The sequence below is a fragment of the Neolamprologus multifasciatus genome, chromosome 7 (genome assembly GCF_963576455.1).
Source record: "Neolamprologus multifasciatus chromosome 7, fNeoMul1.2, whole genome shotgun sequence".
NCBI lineage: Eukaryota > Metazoa > Chordata > Actinopteri > Cichliformes > Cichlidae > Neolamprologus > Neolamprologus multifasciatus.
The window spans coordinates 19,587,120-19,604,158 of record NC_140445.1 but is presented as its reverse complement, the minus strand read 5'-3'; the positions used below and the strand labels follow the sequence as shown (position 1 = coordinate 19,604,158).

At 40.8% G+C, this 17,039-nt stretch overlaps 2 protein-coding genes across 13 annotated transcripts in view; one reads left to right on the top strand and one right to left on the bottom strand.

The window, feature by feature from the left end:
* arhgap24 (Rho GTPase activating protein 24) overlaps window positions 1–8,537 on the top strand; it is an 81,689-nt gene extending 73,152 nt beyond the window's left edge. For all 8 annotated transcript variants that reach the window (XM_085165366.1, XM_085165367.1, XM_085165369.1 and 5 more), the window contains 4 exons: window positions 774–847; window positions 921–1,042; window positions 1,158–2,325; window positions 4,654–8,537. In XM_085165366.1, the coding sequence (XP_085021492.1) occupies window positions 774–847; window positions 921–1,042; window positions 1,158–2,325; window positions 4,654–4,918 (1,629 nt within the window). In that variant the 3' untranslated portion in view covers window positions 4,919–8,537. The remainder of the gene's footprint in view (window positions 1–773; window positions 848–920; window positions 1,043–1,157; window positions 2,326–4,653) is intronic.
* Window positions 8,267–17,039, bottom strand: part of mapk10 (mitogen-activated protein kinase 10) — a 40,310-nt gene continuing 31,537 nt past the window's right edge. The window contains exons 11-14 of one of the 5 annotated variants that reach the window (XM_085165388.1): window positions 16,703–16,729; window positions 14,961–15,024; window positions 14,635–14,712; window positions 8,267–12,220 (exon numbers count right to left, since the gene is read on the bottom strand). In XM_085165388.1, coding sequence (XP_085021514.1) covers window positions 12,204–12,220; window positions 14,635–14,712; window positions 14,961–15,024; window positions 16,703–16,729 — 186 coding nt within the window. In that variant the 3' untranslated portion in view covers window positions 8,267–12,203. Of the gene's footprint in view, window positions 12,221–14,604; window positions 14,713–14,960; window positions 15,025–16,702; window positions 16,730–17,039 lie in introns of all 5 variants that reach the window. The other 4 variants (XM_085165384.1, XM_085165389.1, XM_085165387.1 and 1 more) reach the window with 4 other exon arrangements.

Genomic DNA, 17,039 nt, shown 5'->3' with positions numbered 1-17,039 from the left:
AAATCCTCTTATATCTGGTTTGCTTTTTCTAGTCACAGTTTTGTAGCGAGAGCAAAAAGGATTTTCATTAAATATAAAGCTGGAATACTTGGGTTTTTCTAAGGGTGATACAAAACGTGTCAAGAAAATATTCCCTATGCCATTAAACTATCAGCAGCAACATGAACAGCTGATACAAGGCAGCATGGATCCATGCTTTCATCCTGCCAAATTCAGACCGTTTCATGTGAGAATTGCTGCAGAAAACAAGATTCAGCAGACTAGGCAAGATTTTTCCAATATCTTATTGTCTAATTTTGGCGAGTTCATGCAAATTGTAGCCCCAGTTTCCTTTTCTCAGTTAAGGAGGAGCACACAGTGACTTCTGCTGCTGTTGCCCATCTGCTTCAGCGTTCACTGTACTGTGCATTCAGAGATGCTCGGCTGCATTCCTTGTTTGTAAAAAGTTGTCATTTGAGTTACCGTTGCTTTCCCGTCAGCTCAAAACAATCTTGACAGTATCTAAACACCTGAATGCTTCAGGTTTCTTCCCACAGAATTTATTGTTCAGATGTTTGTTAAATAAGTGTACCTAATGAAGTGACCAGTGAGCATATATTTACATAAACCCCCCTCTTTTCCACTGATTCATTTCCCACTGGATCCTGGGTGTGATTGTTTCATTATACACATTGTGATCAATCACGGGCTTTACAGACAATCTGTTGCAAAAGTTTCTATGAATGATTATTTTGCCGAGTTACTGTCACTTTAAAACTGTTTATTATCTGCAGGGTATGAAGGAATTGAGAAGGCTTGTGGAAAGTCTACCTCCAGTGAACTACAACCTCCTAAAATACATCTGCAGGTACTGATAATTAACATGGGATACAGTTTTACATTGTTGAACCATGAGAAGCTGATATTTTCCATTTCCCTAGGTTTCTTGATGAAGTCCAGTCATATTCAGGGGTGAATAAAATGAGTGTCCAAAACTTGGCCACAGTCTTTGGGCCAAATATCTTGAGGCCAAAAATTGAGGATCCAGTAGCGATTATGGAAGGTGAGTGTTGAAGAATGTCAGGTATACGTGTCTTACTTTCTTAATATTTAGTTTTAAATCTTAAATAAGATGAATGTTGGTTTTAAAAGAAAGATGATGATTGGTTTCTTTTTAGGTACTGTTCTGGTCCAGCAGCTCATGGCTGTTTTGATTGGTCACCACGACGTGCTTTTCCCCCGAGATGAAGACAGCCCTACTGCCCTTGAGCTCGTCAACAACAATATTGAACAGCCACGGCGACAAACCACTACATCTACCTCAGCCATCACTACAGTGTCTCAGAATGCTGAGAACAACAACACACATGTTGTGCGGCAGTGTGTTTGGGAAGCCAACGAGTCTCCTTCACACCGTCAGCACGCAGACAACAGTGGCTCCCCACGATCGGCAAGTCCCCGCAATGGAGTCATGGGGCGCTTCGATGTCACCCGCAGTCCACCGCTGACCGTTAAAAAGAATCCAGCTTTTAGTAAAGGCAGTGGCATTGTTACCAATGGGTCCTTCAGCTCCTCACCCTCTTCAGATCCCACTGTGGAAAAGAGCCAGAGTGGAGGTGGCAGCTTACCGGTGCGTCGCAGTGGCACACTCAAAGGCTCGGGGACAAAAATGGGCACCAGCGGCGTCACGGGTGGAAACAGTGCTACAGGGAATGGGACTGGAGTTGTACGCATGGGCATTCATGGGACTGACGCTGTCACAGGGAGTCCGAACAGCCGCAACAGCCTCTGGCAGCCGAATGGCTGTGTAATGTTACGGGAGAACAGCAAAGCTCGTGACTGCCATGGCGGAGATCAGACAACCAATCAGAATCGTCTGTCCACATACGATAACGTGCAGCTAAACCATCACAACCTGCAGCAGCAGAACCAGATCGCCAACACGTGTCTGAACACCAGCTGCGAGGACAAGCAGAGTGTGGACAGTGCTACCTGGTCCACTTCTTCCTGTGAAATCTCCCTCCCTGACAACTCCACTTCCTGTCGCTCCTCCACAACCACCTGCCCAGAGCAGGACTTCTATGGAGGGCACTACGAAGACTTGGATGGACCAGCACAAGACTGCGTGCATCCCCAGTCTGGTGAAGGAGGAGAGGGCAGAAATGGCGACAGAGAAGGAAGTGGAGAGGTTGGGAGGAGCAGTCGGGGCACGAGCAGCAGTGATAACAGCGATGGTTTTCCTGTTGGTAACGGACCCGGCAGCCACAGCGCTCTGCACAGTCTAGTGGCCAGTCTTAAGCAGGAAATGCACAAGCAGAAGGCCGAGTATGAGGCCAGGATAAAAAGGTACGGCTCCATGTGTGAAGGGCTTGAATCAATACAAGCGCTTAATCTTCACTTTGGCCTTTTTTGCAAGCTATCCATCCTTTTTCTCAGGTGATCAGGCATGTAAACCAGTGAGGTTTTCTTGTGTATCATACTGTCATCTTCAAAGGTTTAGACCAGTAGAGATCAGTCACATCAAAAGAGAAAAAAGGAAATTTCAAATCTTAAAATGAGGTTAAGTGCAGGCTACTTCTCTTAATCTAGCACTTAAAAAAACCAAGTCCCTATTTTGAATTTTTCCTTCCTGTGGATATGAAAAGCTGGCACACATTAGTCAGATGCTACAGCTCTTCAAAGCCTTACTTTGTTCTGTATAATGCCAGCAGTGAACAGAAAAAATGTGTCCCAACTATAAACCTGCTTTAAAATGTTGTTTTGCATGGGTGGCTCTAAGAGACCACTGTTTTCTTTTAGTGCAGCAGGCTTCATGCGTTAGTCAGGTTGACAGAGACGTACCGGTACATGAGTGATAAAACATAACATCCTCCACCCAGCTCTGTCTTCTTTCCTTTTTTACTACGTGGGTGGCTGTAGCTCAGGTGGTCAGCAGAGCAGGTCAGCCACTAATCAGAAGGTCGGTGGTTCGATCCCAGGCTGCCTCCTGGCTGCATGCCCAGGCTGCATGCCATGGGGTTAGTATCTTGGGCAAGATACTAACCCCATGTTTGCCTACTGGTGGTGGTCAGAGGGCCCGGTGGCGCCTGTGTCCGGCAGCTTCTGTCAGTGCGCCCCAGGGCAGCTGTGGCTACAATGTAGCTTGCCATCGCCAGTGTGTGAATGCGTGTGTGAATGGGTGAATGACTGAATGTAGTGTAAAGCGCTTTGGGGTCCTTAAGGACTAGAAAAGCGCTATACAAATGCAGGCCATTTACCATTTACGTCCACCATTCCCTCCATTTCACAAGAAGGCAGTGAATAAACCTTTCTAGAGCATCAGGATCCACTCTAGAAATCAACATCTCACCACTTCATTAAAACGCAGAGTTCAAGTTCACTGGCAGTGACTACACCCTCCTCTGTCTGCCCACATCTTTTGTTTTTTTTATGCCCCTCACCTGATTCCATCATTATCTCATTAGCCCTTGTAACCTCCTGCCAGCTTCACCAGCTGCCCTTTGTTGGCTCATTACTATCCAAAGGTCACAGTGGCCTTTTGGCAGATCATCTAAGCTGATGGCTGCAGATGAAATAAGACTGAAACCACCAATCAAAATCTTATTAATGGGCGTTCCCATTAATGAGCAGGAGTGTACACAAGTCTGAACAGCTGTCTTAGTCTTTGGCAACCACATGGCTTTGTCGTATTATGGGAAAGCAACAAAACGGGCAAACTCTCTAGTGAGGATCAAATAGCCAATCAGAAGCGATCTTTTTCACTCTGTTCCATTAGCTACAATCTTGTAAGGTTGTCAAACATGAGGCTCGGGGTCCAGTGGGGGACAAGTGACTCCAATTCAGCCCACTGCATGGCTTTGGAAAATGTCAAAGTGGGCATAAATTGTGTTTTGTTAAGTTTTACAGCTTTTGCTACATTCATCCTGTACCAAAGTAATAAAAGAAAAAAGTAGTAAGTAAGTAGTTTTATACAATAATTTCTTTCTACTTATGAGTCATGCTGGCAGATTTTTTTCATTTGCTGCTGCAAATGCAAAACAAAACTGAGACATGGTTGAAACGACACCTCTTTTTTTTATGTAACAATGTAGCAGGCATTAAATGTGTAGTTGTTTATACTGACAAAAAGAAGAGTTTCACTGGTGGCACTTCACATAGGCGACAGTTGTGATTTTGTGTTATATAAAGGAAACTGAATCAAATTGAATTGCTCTGGACCACTGAAAATCAAAGTTTGATATCTCCAATCTAACCTGAACACTGAACAGGAAGAAAAGGTACCTAGAAGTCACTCAAAACAGCCCTTTCCTGAATAATCCGTAACTTATTTAAGCTTTCAGATTGATTGAACATCAAGTTTGAGAAAAATGCCCCCATACAGCCATCAAGAAAGAGGAAATTTGCCAAAGAATTGTTTTGGGTTTTTTTTCTTTGAGCTATAGTTCATCTTAAAGTTGGCTATATTAACATGGAAAACTATGGAGCTGTATCAGTTTGCCATTTGAGGACCTGGGTTTTTTTTGTTTGTTTTTTTGGGCACCTCTAGACTTCCACAGCCCCAGAGATTGTGGTTGCAGCCGCTAACACTTGCCCTTGTGCTCTGAGATGAGCAAATCCTCTGTTCACTACGGCACTACTAATCTTTTCCTAATCCTGTGTGTGCCTCATTTGCAGTTTGGAGCAGCGTAATTTGGAGCTGGAGACTGAAATGGTGAACCTGCACGAGGAGCTGGACCAGGAGAGGAAGAAGTACACCATGGCGGAGATCAAGCTGCGCAACGCTGAGCGCGCCAAGGATGATGCCGAGCGGCGAAACCAGATGCTACAGAAAGAGATGGAACAGTTTTTCTCCACATTTAGTGACCTCACCGCAACTGGCAACGCCGCAGCCACCGATCCCCGCCGACCAGAGCGAAACAACACCATCTGGATACAGTGAAGAAAGGCTGAAAAAAGATGCCAGCCAAGACAGGAACTGGGTTATTATATTGATGTGAACTTTAGAGAGACTCTAAACAAGATTTGGCTGCTGATCGAAGGAGGGAAAACACACTGCAAAGGGTAACGGCACGTTTTAATTTAAGAAATAGGAGATATAGGGCTGATGTAAGCCGCCTTTATAAATGTAAACATCACCTGGAGTGATGCCAGAGTGACATTATCTGTATATAGCCTTATTTAAACAGACGCTCATGGACACACTCCAGTCTCCCAGAAGTGGTTGGGGTTTGTTCAGTTGTCTGGCTGGGAAATGGAGCAAAGGGACAGTACACAACAGCCTATGAGGACATATGGTACTACCATTTTATGTTAGCGGCGAAATAGAAGGGAAGACAAAATGTAAAAAAAAAATAAAAAAAAGAACAATACCAACACCAACCTTGGACCTGAAAATGCAGAAAAGACCACACCAAACTCCTCCTTTTTATTCATTTTTACCATCTAACCAAAAAACACCTTAGTGTTCAATATAATTCTGCATCTGCTCATGTCAAAGATGTCATATGTTGTAAAGAGAAGTAAAACTGACACTTCATTGTTTTTGTGATATTTAAGCAAAGCTATAAAAGTGTGCTATTTTCTATCAGTTTTTTTTTTCTTTTTCTTTTGCACTTAAATGTTTGTTTAGTCTCTGCAAGTTGGTACTGGATGTTCTGTCGGTCTATGTGTCAATGCGTGTGCTTCTGTGCTGTTATATTTACCCATGACCAAAAGAAAAAGAGCCTGTACTGTAAATATTGTATAGATAAATGCAGACGTGACTAGATTAGATAGTTTGCATTGTGGTTTACTGATATTCAGATGGATATGGCATGAATTGAGTTGATACTGAAGAATGATTTGTAGTTTGTTAGAGTACAGTTCAAGGTGTTGCACAGTGGGTTATTGGCATAAATCTTTTAAGTCTTGAATTCAGAATTTCAGATAAGAAACTGTATGGGATGCCGCTTTTAAAGATACAATTTGCTGATTTTCGAGGCCAGCACACGTTTGTGGGTCATAACTGTGAAATAATTGGGATTTTAAAGCCTCTAATTTGATGACATTATCAGCCTGACTGCAAAATTCAGTAATAAGTGGTATGTGCATGATGGTTGCATGAGTCTACGAGGGTCGGCGTACACTAACTGAATGTTTGTAAAGTGACTGTATATGGATGAAGTGTATTTATGTAGCCCGAAACCAAATGTCTGCACATGATGTGGATTTGCGAATGATTACAAAACGGGACACCTCTGATAGATCAGACGAGGAATGGACCTGCGTCAAAGAGGAGTTGGTGCGTACACGTGTGCGCGGACCTGCTGCTCGGCTTCTTTTTAAACCTGCTGCTGGTCATTGCAGGACATCTGGAATGTGCATATGGAGTCAAAAAAAAGAAGGAAAAAAGTGCCTGAACAAGTGAAGGAGGGATGGAGGGAGAGGGGAGCCTGCGCTTCTCATTTCACAGCCTTCACCGGGAAATAATGGGCTTAAGCCAAGCTGACAGTGTCACCTCGTTCTGTGAATTCCACACAAAAGGGCGGATTATGGATGGAGAGCCAGCCGGAGTGGACGGGGATAGTGGAATGTTTTCATGACAATACTTGATACACAAAGGAACTTTAAAAATGACTTAATATGAATAAAGATGGATTTTAATGCAAGTCTCTGTTGTCATTTTTCCTTTTCAAATGTCCGACTAATGTTTGAAGACGAGGCAGAACATCTGATTGGCCTCACGTTAACACAATCAGTGGGCGGAGAGTTAGGGCTGTTTTTATTTGTCATTATTTTTGTTTAGAGGGAAAAACTATTTTGAGTCATTTAACTTGGAGAAAAGTGGAAAATATTCACTTTTAAAAAACTAGAATTGTTAAGATTTGTGCAAATAAAGAACAGACTGATTACTAAAACGAAAAAAAAAACACATCCTTGAGGCCTCCTGTGCTGCTAATCTCAAGTGTCTGATCTCTTCTACTGCTAACAAAGTACATGAGAAAACAGTATTAGTATTAGCTGATGCAAAAAAATTGAAATTGCCAAAAGTAGTCATGCCCAGTGATGCTGCCTACTGTCTTACCACAAAAGGCACGGCTAGGTTAGAAATTATATCTGCACTCACTACACACCTTTTACTTTTTTTGATTTCAGAACTGCTTTCTTTGTGGCATCGAATCATTTCTAGAAACATTTCTGAGATTTAGGTCCATGTTGACATGATAACATCACACAGTTGTTGCATATTTGTTGGCTCCTCGTTCTGATTGAGATCTGGCCATTTGAGTACTCTTTTTCAAGAAACACGCACTTTGGTCCAAGGAATGGACAGGGTCAGCAGCAATAGTCACGTGGTGTTTAAACAACGCTCAGGTCTTTTACACCACCAGCAGCAGCCTGAACCGTCAACACAAGGCAGGATGCATCTATGCTTTCATGCTGCTAATCCTAAATTGTGACCCTATGATCTGAATATCGCAGCAAAAAGCAAGATTCATTAGTGAAGGTAACATTTTCCAGTGTCCCCTTGTTCAATTTTGGCCCGTTTCCCGTTTAAGGTTTACAGGTGTGTCAACAGGTGTAGCTCATCTGCTTCAAGGTTTAATATGTTGTACATTCAGAGATGTTCTTCTGCATACCTTAGTTGTAATGAATGTTTTTCTTTAGTTGCGCTTGCCTGCATGTTAAGGAGTCTGACTATATTCCTCTGACCTCTGGTATCAAAAAGGCATTTTTGCTCAGGGAACTGCCACTCGCTCGACATTTTCTCTTTTTTGCACCATTCTCTGCAAACTCTAAAAATGGTTTTGCAACGTGGTTTGGCACCAACAACAAAGCCACATTTTCAATCACTTTAAATCAACCTTCACCCCCATTCTGATGCATAGTTTAAATTTAAGGTAGTAATGTAAAACTTATCTACATGCCTAAATGCACTGACATCCTGCCCCACTGACTGGCTGATCAGTGATTTGCGTTATTAAACAGGTAGACCTAATAAAGTGGCCATTGAGTGCGGTTCATTTCATTGGTATACTCTATCAACCTGAAATTACTGAGAAAGGCCAGTGCACTTGTTCTCATGCTGCACTCTCATGCTACATTATTTTTCTCTGTCAGAGAACTAGTTAATGGCTCTGCTTTAAGATTGTGTATCCACCTGAAAGTGCCTGAAAGCACATTAGATTCTGTGTAGGAGTCACAGTGACAGATTGGATAAATGGTTCCTATCGACAGCAAGGCCTGAAACAAATCTGCAGTGCATTTAAATTAGTTTCCAGGTAAAAAGAAAAGGTCCACGAACGCCCAAGGTCAAAGGTTTTGTTTATTTTCAACCACATACATAATACATAATATTTTTTTACATACACAGTTCCTTTAAAATGTGTTTACAGTAACAGCTTTCAGTAAGGTTTTTTCTTTTTCTTTTGCATTTGTTTTTGACTTTACTTGAAACGCTATAGCCTGAAGCTTCGAGATCAGCCTGAAACAATACCATTTCTTTTTTTTTTTTGTTTTCTTTTTGAATTTTTTTCATTTTAAACCTGACAATGTCAAAGGAATGATTCATTAAAACAGCACGGAGTAAAAGAAACAAGAGAGAAGGAATCAGAAAAGAACTGAATAACAACATCACCTGACTCAGATGAGCTATACAGGGTTTCGTCATTGTAGAGTTCCACATTTAAGACTCTAAACATTTTAGCATCCGACCCCTTGCAGTAGCTTGCCTCCCTGTCTGAGTGCAATAAAGTGTTTATTGCATTGTTGAACTGTTATTATTTACAATAGAAGTTAAAAGAAAAAGGTGAAAATTGCCAAGCTGGAGATCCAAAGATTGTTTTTGTTTTTTTGTTGGCACAGCTGTGTACAACATGTGACATGTAATCATTTTTCATAGTGTATGAATCCATAAGAGGTCATTTTAAGACCCCCTCCCAAAAATTAGAAGCTGGAATGACAGTGGTTTTCTAATTCAATTCAAAGTGACAGAACATGAATACACACATGAACTACTACTAAACACACAACTGTGCTTACTCGCCATTGACATTCTTCAAAATAATTGCACAAAAGTCATGATCTCGTATTAAAATTTAAAAAAAAAAATGAAGACATGTGTCGCAAAATCATTTCTCCAGACGTCACATCACACCTTTCAACTCAGACTTGCAGCTTGTGTTGAATGCTGGTTGATTTAATCTCTCTCACACACACACACACTGATGAGCAGAGCATCAATGATGTGCGTGATTGTTAAACCGTTCATTTTTACATTCACTGCTGACAATCCAGCTCAATCTCCTTCTTTATTTACCCGAACTAAAGCTCCTTTTATCACAACAGAATTGTCTGGAGGGATGTCTTATAAAAAGATCAAACAGTTCACATTCAGAAAAAGTGGGAAAAAAAACATTAGCAATGTTAGTGTTTGTTCTCCGTGACCAGAACATATAAAGATACAGAAAGAAGAGTGTGTTTGGATGGTTTAAAATGCCCTGTAGAAAAAACTGCAACAGTACCTTGTGTGTTTGTGGTGTAGAGGTCGACTCTGCGCCCCTTTTGTGAGAAATTCATCAAAACATTTTTTTTAAACACAAAGGATTTCATCAAAGTTGCACCCTGTTTTAAAAGATTGCCCTGGCCAGACCCTGAACAAAAAGCCAAGCTAGCCATAGCTTATTCTGGAGACGCCAACCTCAGTTACCCTCTGAGCTCTGCGAAGGTTAGTCTGTTAGTCTGTGTGTGGTTCACTATACACAAGCCACAGGGAGTAAGAGTGTTAACAAAGTAGCTTTTTGAAGTTATCTCCATAATGTGGAGAACTGTGAGAGATTGTACACAAAACAACTCCATGCAAAAAAGAGTCATTGTGCAGCAGCAGCTGAACTGAAGGTTACAGACTTGTACTGTCACTGAAATAAATATGTGGCAACGATGTCTCCACATCTCCTTAAAGTCATGGCAGCGACTGAATCTATTTCATACATGCAGAGGCTCCCATATGCTTCATTACATGTCAGTGTGAGCATTCGCGTTCTTCATCTGACCTAATTGCTGTCATTTACCGGATCATCGCAAAACACCTTTTGAAACAAAATAAATGCCTCAAGTAGGGAATTATGTATGTTTTGTCCATATAAATCCAGCTCCAAGGTCTTACAATGCCAAATTACCCTAACTTGCCCATGCAGGTTCACAGTGGGTGAAATAAACTCTGCCATAGTGGAGCTCAGTTTATTTCAGTCTGCCAAAAACTGTTTTATATTCTTGTTTCATTTAAGAACACTGAGTTTGCACAGATAAATGTGAGATGTGACTTGAGATGAGAGCAGTACAGCTGCCAAGCCTTTGCAAAGTGCAAATGCATTTTGCATGTGAATATTTGAGCGTTGCACCCCAGCTAGAGAAGATATGGTTACACTATTTTAAGGAAGCTAATTTGGTTTTGTAGGAGAAATAAAAACAAAACAAAAAGGTCAAATTAAAATGTAAAAAGAAAAATTTGTGGGATGTTTTTTTTAATGTAAACACCGAGGAAAACATAGTTAAGCTTTGGGGCTCAGACAGTTTTAAGGCAGAACAAGAAAAAACAGAGGGAAACAAAAATATATCATTTCTGCACCTGCAATGCTTCATTCCAAAAGGCACTTGCCATGTTCAGATTCCATCTATCAAAAATATATAAATCAATAAATTAAAGAATCTTTCGCCTATGAAATCGTTTAATGGGTGCTTTCTTGTGTTGCGACATTTTTGTGTGGTGTGCGGTGATATAAAGCAGATGAGAAGACGAGCCATAGCTACAAGGTTAACACTCATCACCTGTCTTAAAAACTCAACACTGTATCACTTCTATGTTTTAAAGAGTCAAACAAAAAGGGGAAAAGGTTCTTTGTGGTTATTCCACAGTGAAACCGATCCAACTCCTGTGCCTGTGAGGGGTTAATGATAAACAATGACATGCAGGGCTGTGGTTAAAGGACCGATCATACACTGCCAGGGGAAATAAAAAGGGACATTACACACAAATTAGACTCGTGAAGTCTGAGCACAATCAGAATAACTTATTTCTGTGTGTACTGGCCCTTTACGTCCTAAACAGCCCCCACTTTTATCAGTGTCTTATTGGCTTGCCTGCGGTCCACCAACACACACACACACTCACACGTCCTACTGTGCCCAGTTAGTTTACATTGTATATAAACAAAAGTCTCTATATAGACTCGTTAGCATACAGTGAGATTAGCATTGTTTAAATCTAATCATGCAGGACTACAGCAATAGGCAGGGGCAACTGAGGTGGAAAGCGGTGATGTGGCAAGGTGTGCTAGTCGGAAAAATAGAAGGAAAAAAATCCCAGTTTACTGGCCGTCAGTCCCACTCTGTGTGCCCTTCAGCTGTACAGAATTACAATATTTACAAATTACCACGGTAGGGGGGAGGGGGGGGGGTCACTCCTGGTAACAGCAGGAACGTGTCCCTGCAGAGTTACCACATGAAAACACATCAGGATGCCTTTTTTTTGGGGGGTGGGGGTCGGGTGGCGGTGTCTCACACAAAGCCTAGATGTTAAAATATAGCAGTGTAATTAAATAAGAGCTGAATAGGGGAGAGGGGCTGGGGGAGGAAAGAGAGGAAAGTCCCCATTTAGCAGTAGTAATGAGCAAAAATGGCAGCCCACCTTGCCACAATGATCGGAGCATAAATGCTTTTCTTTTGGTTGCTTTTTTTTTGTCTGTAAGGAATTGGGAGACCAGCTGCCAGCCAATATGCACTTTACAGGAGATGCAAGTCTAAGCGCTTGGTCATTTTGATCTGATGCCATATACAAGAATATGAGGGGTAATATAAGCAAAGCAACTAGAGGATCATTAACATATATCTGAGCTCATTTACTTGAATACCGCTGCTGTTTTTCAGTGACAATGCACAGGCTTTAGATTTCATAAATTCAGATTCCTATATCTCATATTTTTGTTCTTAATATATTAATTTTGATCTTTACTCTTTTTTTTTGTCTTTTTCTTTTGCCTTCGTATTTTCCGGCGGTCGTTTTTGTTGGGTTCTTCACCTTCGGAAGAACATGGGGTTGCGCAGGCAGGCGGCTAGTCACCTGCAACACCCCAAGGGTCCTGCAGAGGTCTCCAGGCTGCTGTCAGTGTCTGAGGCCAGGGTCTGGTCGGTGGACATGGAGGAGATGTCGTTGATTGAGGAGGAGGGAGGGAGGCTCTCGCTGCTGTTCACGGCTGCACCTGTGCTAAGGGAATCAACAGCAGCGGGGGGTTACAACGTAAAAGAGTCCTGGCCAAGACACGAGCAGAGAAACAGTCGTAGGAGATATACAAGTGCACACACAGGTTAGAGTGAGATAAATGCTGATTCATGATTAGCTGTTCCATGAGATAGAGATGTCAACAACATTTACAACATCTGTGGGGCATCACAATCACAGTGCATCTGTAATGAGACAAAGATAATTAAGCTTTGGGTCCGGGGGGTTCCACAGGAAATATCATTAAAGGCTTTCAGTGTTTCAGCAGTTCATAAGCGTGGCTTGTTGTAGTCATTTATATGCCAACAAGCTGCTATTTAATGATTTCCTTTTAATTATATACCTTAAAATGATTTATGCCTTCATACAGGTCTGTGTGTCTGTGTGTGTAACAAATGGCAACCTCTGGAGCTGAAAAATAAAGCCAACACAAAAGTGCCAATTCCTTTAACCTGGCTCCCAAAGTGAGTTAGTCCCCATAGATGCCCAATGTTATAAAGCATATTTACAGCCCATTACAAAAGAGATTTTTCCCTCTATGGATAGATTCTAGGGGTATGAGGTGGGGTATCGATCCATAACTAGAGTATTCATCTGGACACAGTAATGCTGAAACTTCAAGACCCATGATCCAAAACCTGGTGGGTGAAGAGATGGTGGCCAGGTCCTTGTTTTATATAGCTGGTTACATGGTAGACTAATAATCTAATATTAATAATCTTATATTCACCTTGTTTTAAAGTCAGAGGTATGCACATTAGGGAACTTGGGGTACTTCCCCAAAAGCAATCTGCTGCTTTTGAACATTAATGATCTAATAAATAATATACATAATGATATTATGCATAAGAAAATTACATTGTTTCCAACATCCTCAAAAGCCTAATTGGAACTGTGTGTGAGTACATGATCTGTCTATTAGCACGCAGTGACCAATTTATACCTCTATGAAGTTGGTTCCTGCTTTGTCAGCCTTTAAAAAAAGACTTTAAAGCAGATGCAGGAAACAGACCAAATGCAGTAATTTGTGCAGAGGACGCTGTGGGTCTGCTGTTTTTGTCTGTTTCCTGTTGGGAGTAACTGTTTAAATAAAGCAAGATTAATAGCACGCATCGGTTTTATAGGGTAACTAATCAGAAGTGACAGTTAAAGCTTCATGTGTGAGAGGAGCACAGCATAAAGTACTGTACCGTGCAATAATCCACACTAGTTACACAGCGATATATAAGATGGGAGTTTAAGTCATTACCTCATATTATTAACCTTTACAGAAACTGTGGCAAAAGCAGTAATATGTGATTATGACTCCTAAAAAAGTCTGAATCACATCACAGCGTCACGCCCACACACATATCTTCCACACTCACTAAACTGTTGCTCATTTCTTCATATTCTTGGAGATAATGAGATAATGCACGGTGTCGCGCAAATAAATACTGCAGCACTGGGCTGAAAACTCTTCTGTTAACATCATTAAAAATATCATAATCTAAACACACAAAGTGGGTCTGACTGTGTGTGATTGCAGGTCTTCTCTTCATGCTGCAATGAGACACTGTCGTCTGCAGCTCCTGCACTGCGTCAGATGCTATACAACGGCCCATCTGCTTAATTACAAGTAGATAGAAAGAAGAAGAAAGATGAAGCTCGTGAATTTTCTAGAGACGGGCCGAGAGAGACAGAGCAAAAACGAGCACCATGTTATTTAACTATATTTGGCACTAAGGATATTTGTTGCCCGGCTTATAGTGAGAGATGATTTATAAGTTTTCTAAGAGGGAAAATCCCACTCACTTTTGTACAATAGACTGAAAGAGGACACCCAGAAAGGTGTTCTCTGATCTGAGCCGTCTGTTTCTGTTTAATTTCTTCTCCTTGTGTTTTCAGTCTTCTTACTGTTTTCATGCAGTGTGGTTGTGGTTTCAAACAAGCAGTGCGGCTTTTTTTTTTTTTTTTAGATGAATCTCGGCAAATGCTGACTGGGCTGGTTAGTATGCTCAAAGTAACTCTATACTGCCATCCTGTGGCACATCATAAGAATAGCAGTTTTTGTCCTCTGAGGGCATTTATAGCCAAGTCTAAGACTGACATTTCCTGAGACAGACCCCTCAAAACCCAAAGCTTAAGACACAGTAATGTAATACATATAAACATACAATCATAAAGGCATTTGAATTATCCTGTACTACGAAGCAATTTAAGCAATCACAGAATAGCAATCTTTACAAATCATCAGGCACAAAGTGACATCACTGAACTGAACAACATTTAACTTGAGATGCAAAGGACAGAGACACGTGGTCAACAGCACAATGGGTTTTTCTAATTACAAGGGATAACTCCAGTAAGGTTATATTAAATTCACTTACAGAGCGGTTAGGCTTATGCACTGAGAGTACCTGAAGGTGAAGGTTGTCCCTTCACAACGCCATTCTTCGTTCTCTCCTCAAAGTTCATCACCTCTTTGTAGATAAGTTCTGCAAGGGGTACGAAAAAAGGTAGTAGAACACACTAAGTGACAAAAGTATGTGCAATCTGCACCCATCTATGCAGACAGTGTTCAAATTACCATTAACTACTAAAAAACAAGATAATTCGAATGCATGGTAACACTATAAATTAAATCAATCAAGTGCATTACTGCACATATAATATACAGCTTTTTATCGTTCTACCATATGTGTGCTTTGAGTTTTTATTTTTAGCCCGGATGAGCAGCACTCACCTTTCCATTCATCAATGGAGTGTTCTCTTTCATCCAGCTGCTTGTCGTAGATCTGAGGTGGAGGCTAAAGAGGAGAGAGAGAGAGAGAGAGAACACAATTCCAGTTTAGTAACATTTCGGCTAACGGCCTAGCATTACTCCCAAGTGCAATACCTACAGAAAGCAGCTCAAGATTTTACAAGATCACGTTATAAATGTGCATCTTTCAAATGTGCAAATGGAAGGAAAAAAACAAACAGCATGCCGGGTCTAAAAGTTCGGCACATGTTGATTATGAATTAAATTTAAATAAAAATTAAGCAGTCGTGTATTACTTCCATAAAATGCATTATAAGTTTATTGTCTGCCATTTATAAACAAAAATGTCTCAAAATAGGTCATTCTTTATAATCAGGACTAAATACCTGACAGGATAGTGAGATAAGAAAACATCTGGCAGCAGTGCTCTCCCCCCACACCCTCCCTCATGGGACTTGTCATCTCGTCTACTAGGTCAAGAATACGCTGACTGGCATCGAGTCAGCCCATCTAACTACTCGTTCACTCATTCCCCAGACTCCGACATCGTAATCCTGCCCATCTTTGTCAGTGTGGGTGACACGACCACCAAGGAACCTCTCTGGTGTAACCCTGAGGGGACTGTTATGGGTCAGCACTGAGCGGCCACAGCAGGACAAACCAACTGTTTGTAGATGTTAACGCTGTGGAGCTGTGGAAGTAGCTAAGGAGCTCTCTTCAAAACAAATTCTTACAGTAAATATTACATTTTTTTTTAATGAATAGATTAGGTTTCCTGTGACATACGAGTTTTGGTCTATGTGCAGAGTGAAGCATGTGCAGTTTGACAATGACTGCTTATATGTGACAGTTTCTTTGAGCTCCACTGAAATCAGCACACAGTCTGTATAGAAAAGATGGACATAACCACCCTGATGTGACCCATTAGTTGGTGGATATCTGTTTTGAAGTCTGCTGCATTTTGATTTACAAAATGAAAAGCATGGAGTGAAAATGACTAATAAACCAGGACACTGTGTACTCTTATAGTACCAACGAGTTAGTCACTAGGTTATTGCACAATAAAGCACTCACTTTGTCATCTATTTTACTTTAATTTCAACCATCATTTACAAAAATAACATGTTGATGTACTAAAAAGACTCCTGACAGTTACCATAAAGTCAGTACAGTATTTACTGAATAGCATTGTGCTACTTTTAGTTAAGAATAATATTAGTTTTATATTATATTGGTATGTGTTTTATTGTTTTTGTGTCTTTTTAATTATGCTCACAATCATTGTTTTGTTGATTCATTCAACCTGGCACGAGCTACACATAACAATTAGCCCATGTGGCTAAATCTGGCATATTAACATGATGAATTTAAGTGCTTGTGGTAATATATTTATCTCTTTTAAATAAACATATACATCATAGATCAAGAGAACAGTAGAGTCATTTCTGCACTGGCTTCACTTCTCAGACCCAGAAGTTACTTCCATCTTTTATATACAGTCTGTGATTACTGCAATATCCAGATATTCTGGATGTTTCATTTGATTGGCATTTTCTGCTCCTCTCTTTGCATTACACAGTCTCTTTTCTCTTGATTTTAAATATCTTCAAATATGGCAGAAGCACTGAACCACATGTGTCCAAAAAATCTTCTTTCATTTACACTCTTTAGTCGAAGAAGTCCAATTGCAGTGCATTCTTTGATGTAGGGAGTTTGTTATTTACCATGGATATTTGGATGTTATCTCTGGCCTTCATCAGGATGAGGTGACATTAGAGAAGGGGGGGAAAACAGCAGAAAACGTGTTGAAATGCCATTCACAGCCATGTTATACATCAACAGAAGCAACAAAGTCATCTTTAAAAACCATCAGACACCAGATGACAAGACAAGGCCATAGTCATGAAATCTTCTGTAAAGGAGGAAAAACTACTATACAGTGAGTGTGTTAGGCAACAGAATATTTCACGTAGTAGAACAGCAGCACTGACATTCATCAGCTGGTCATGCTCTCATTACTTGTACTGCTGTAAAAATTTATCGGGTTGCAGATGGCTTTTT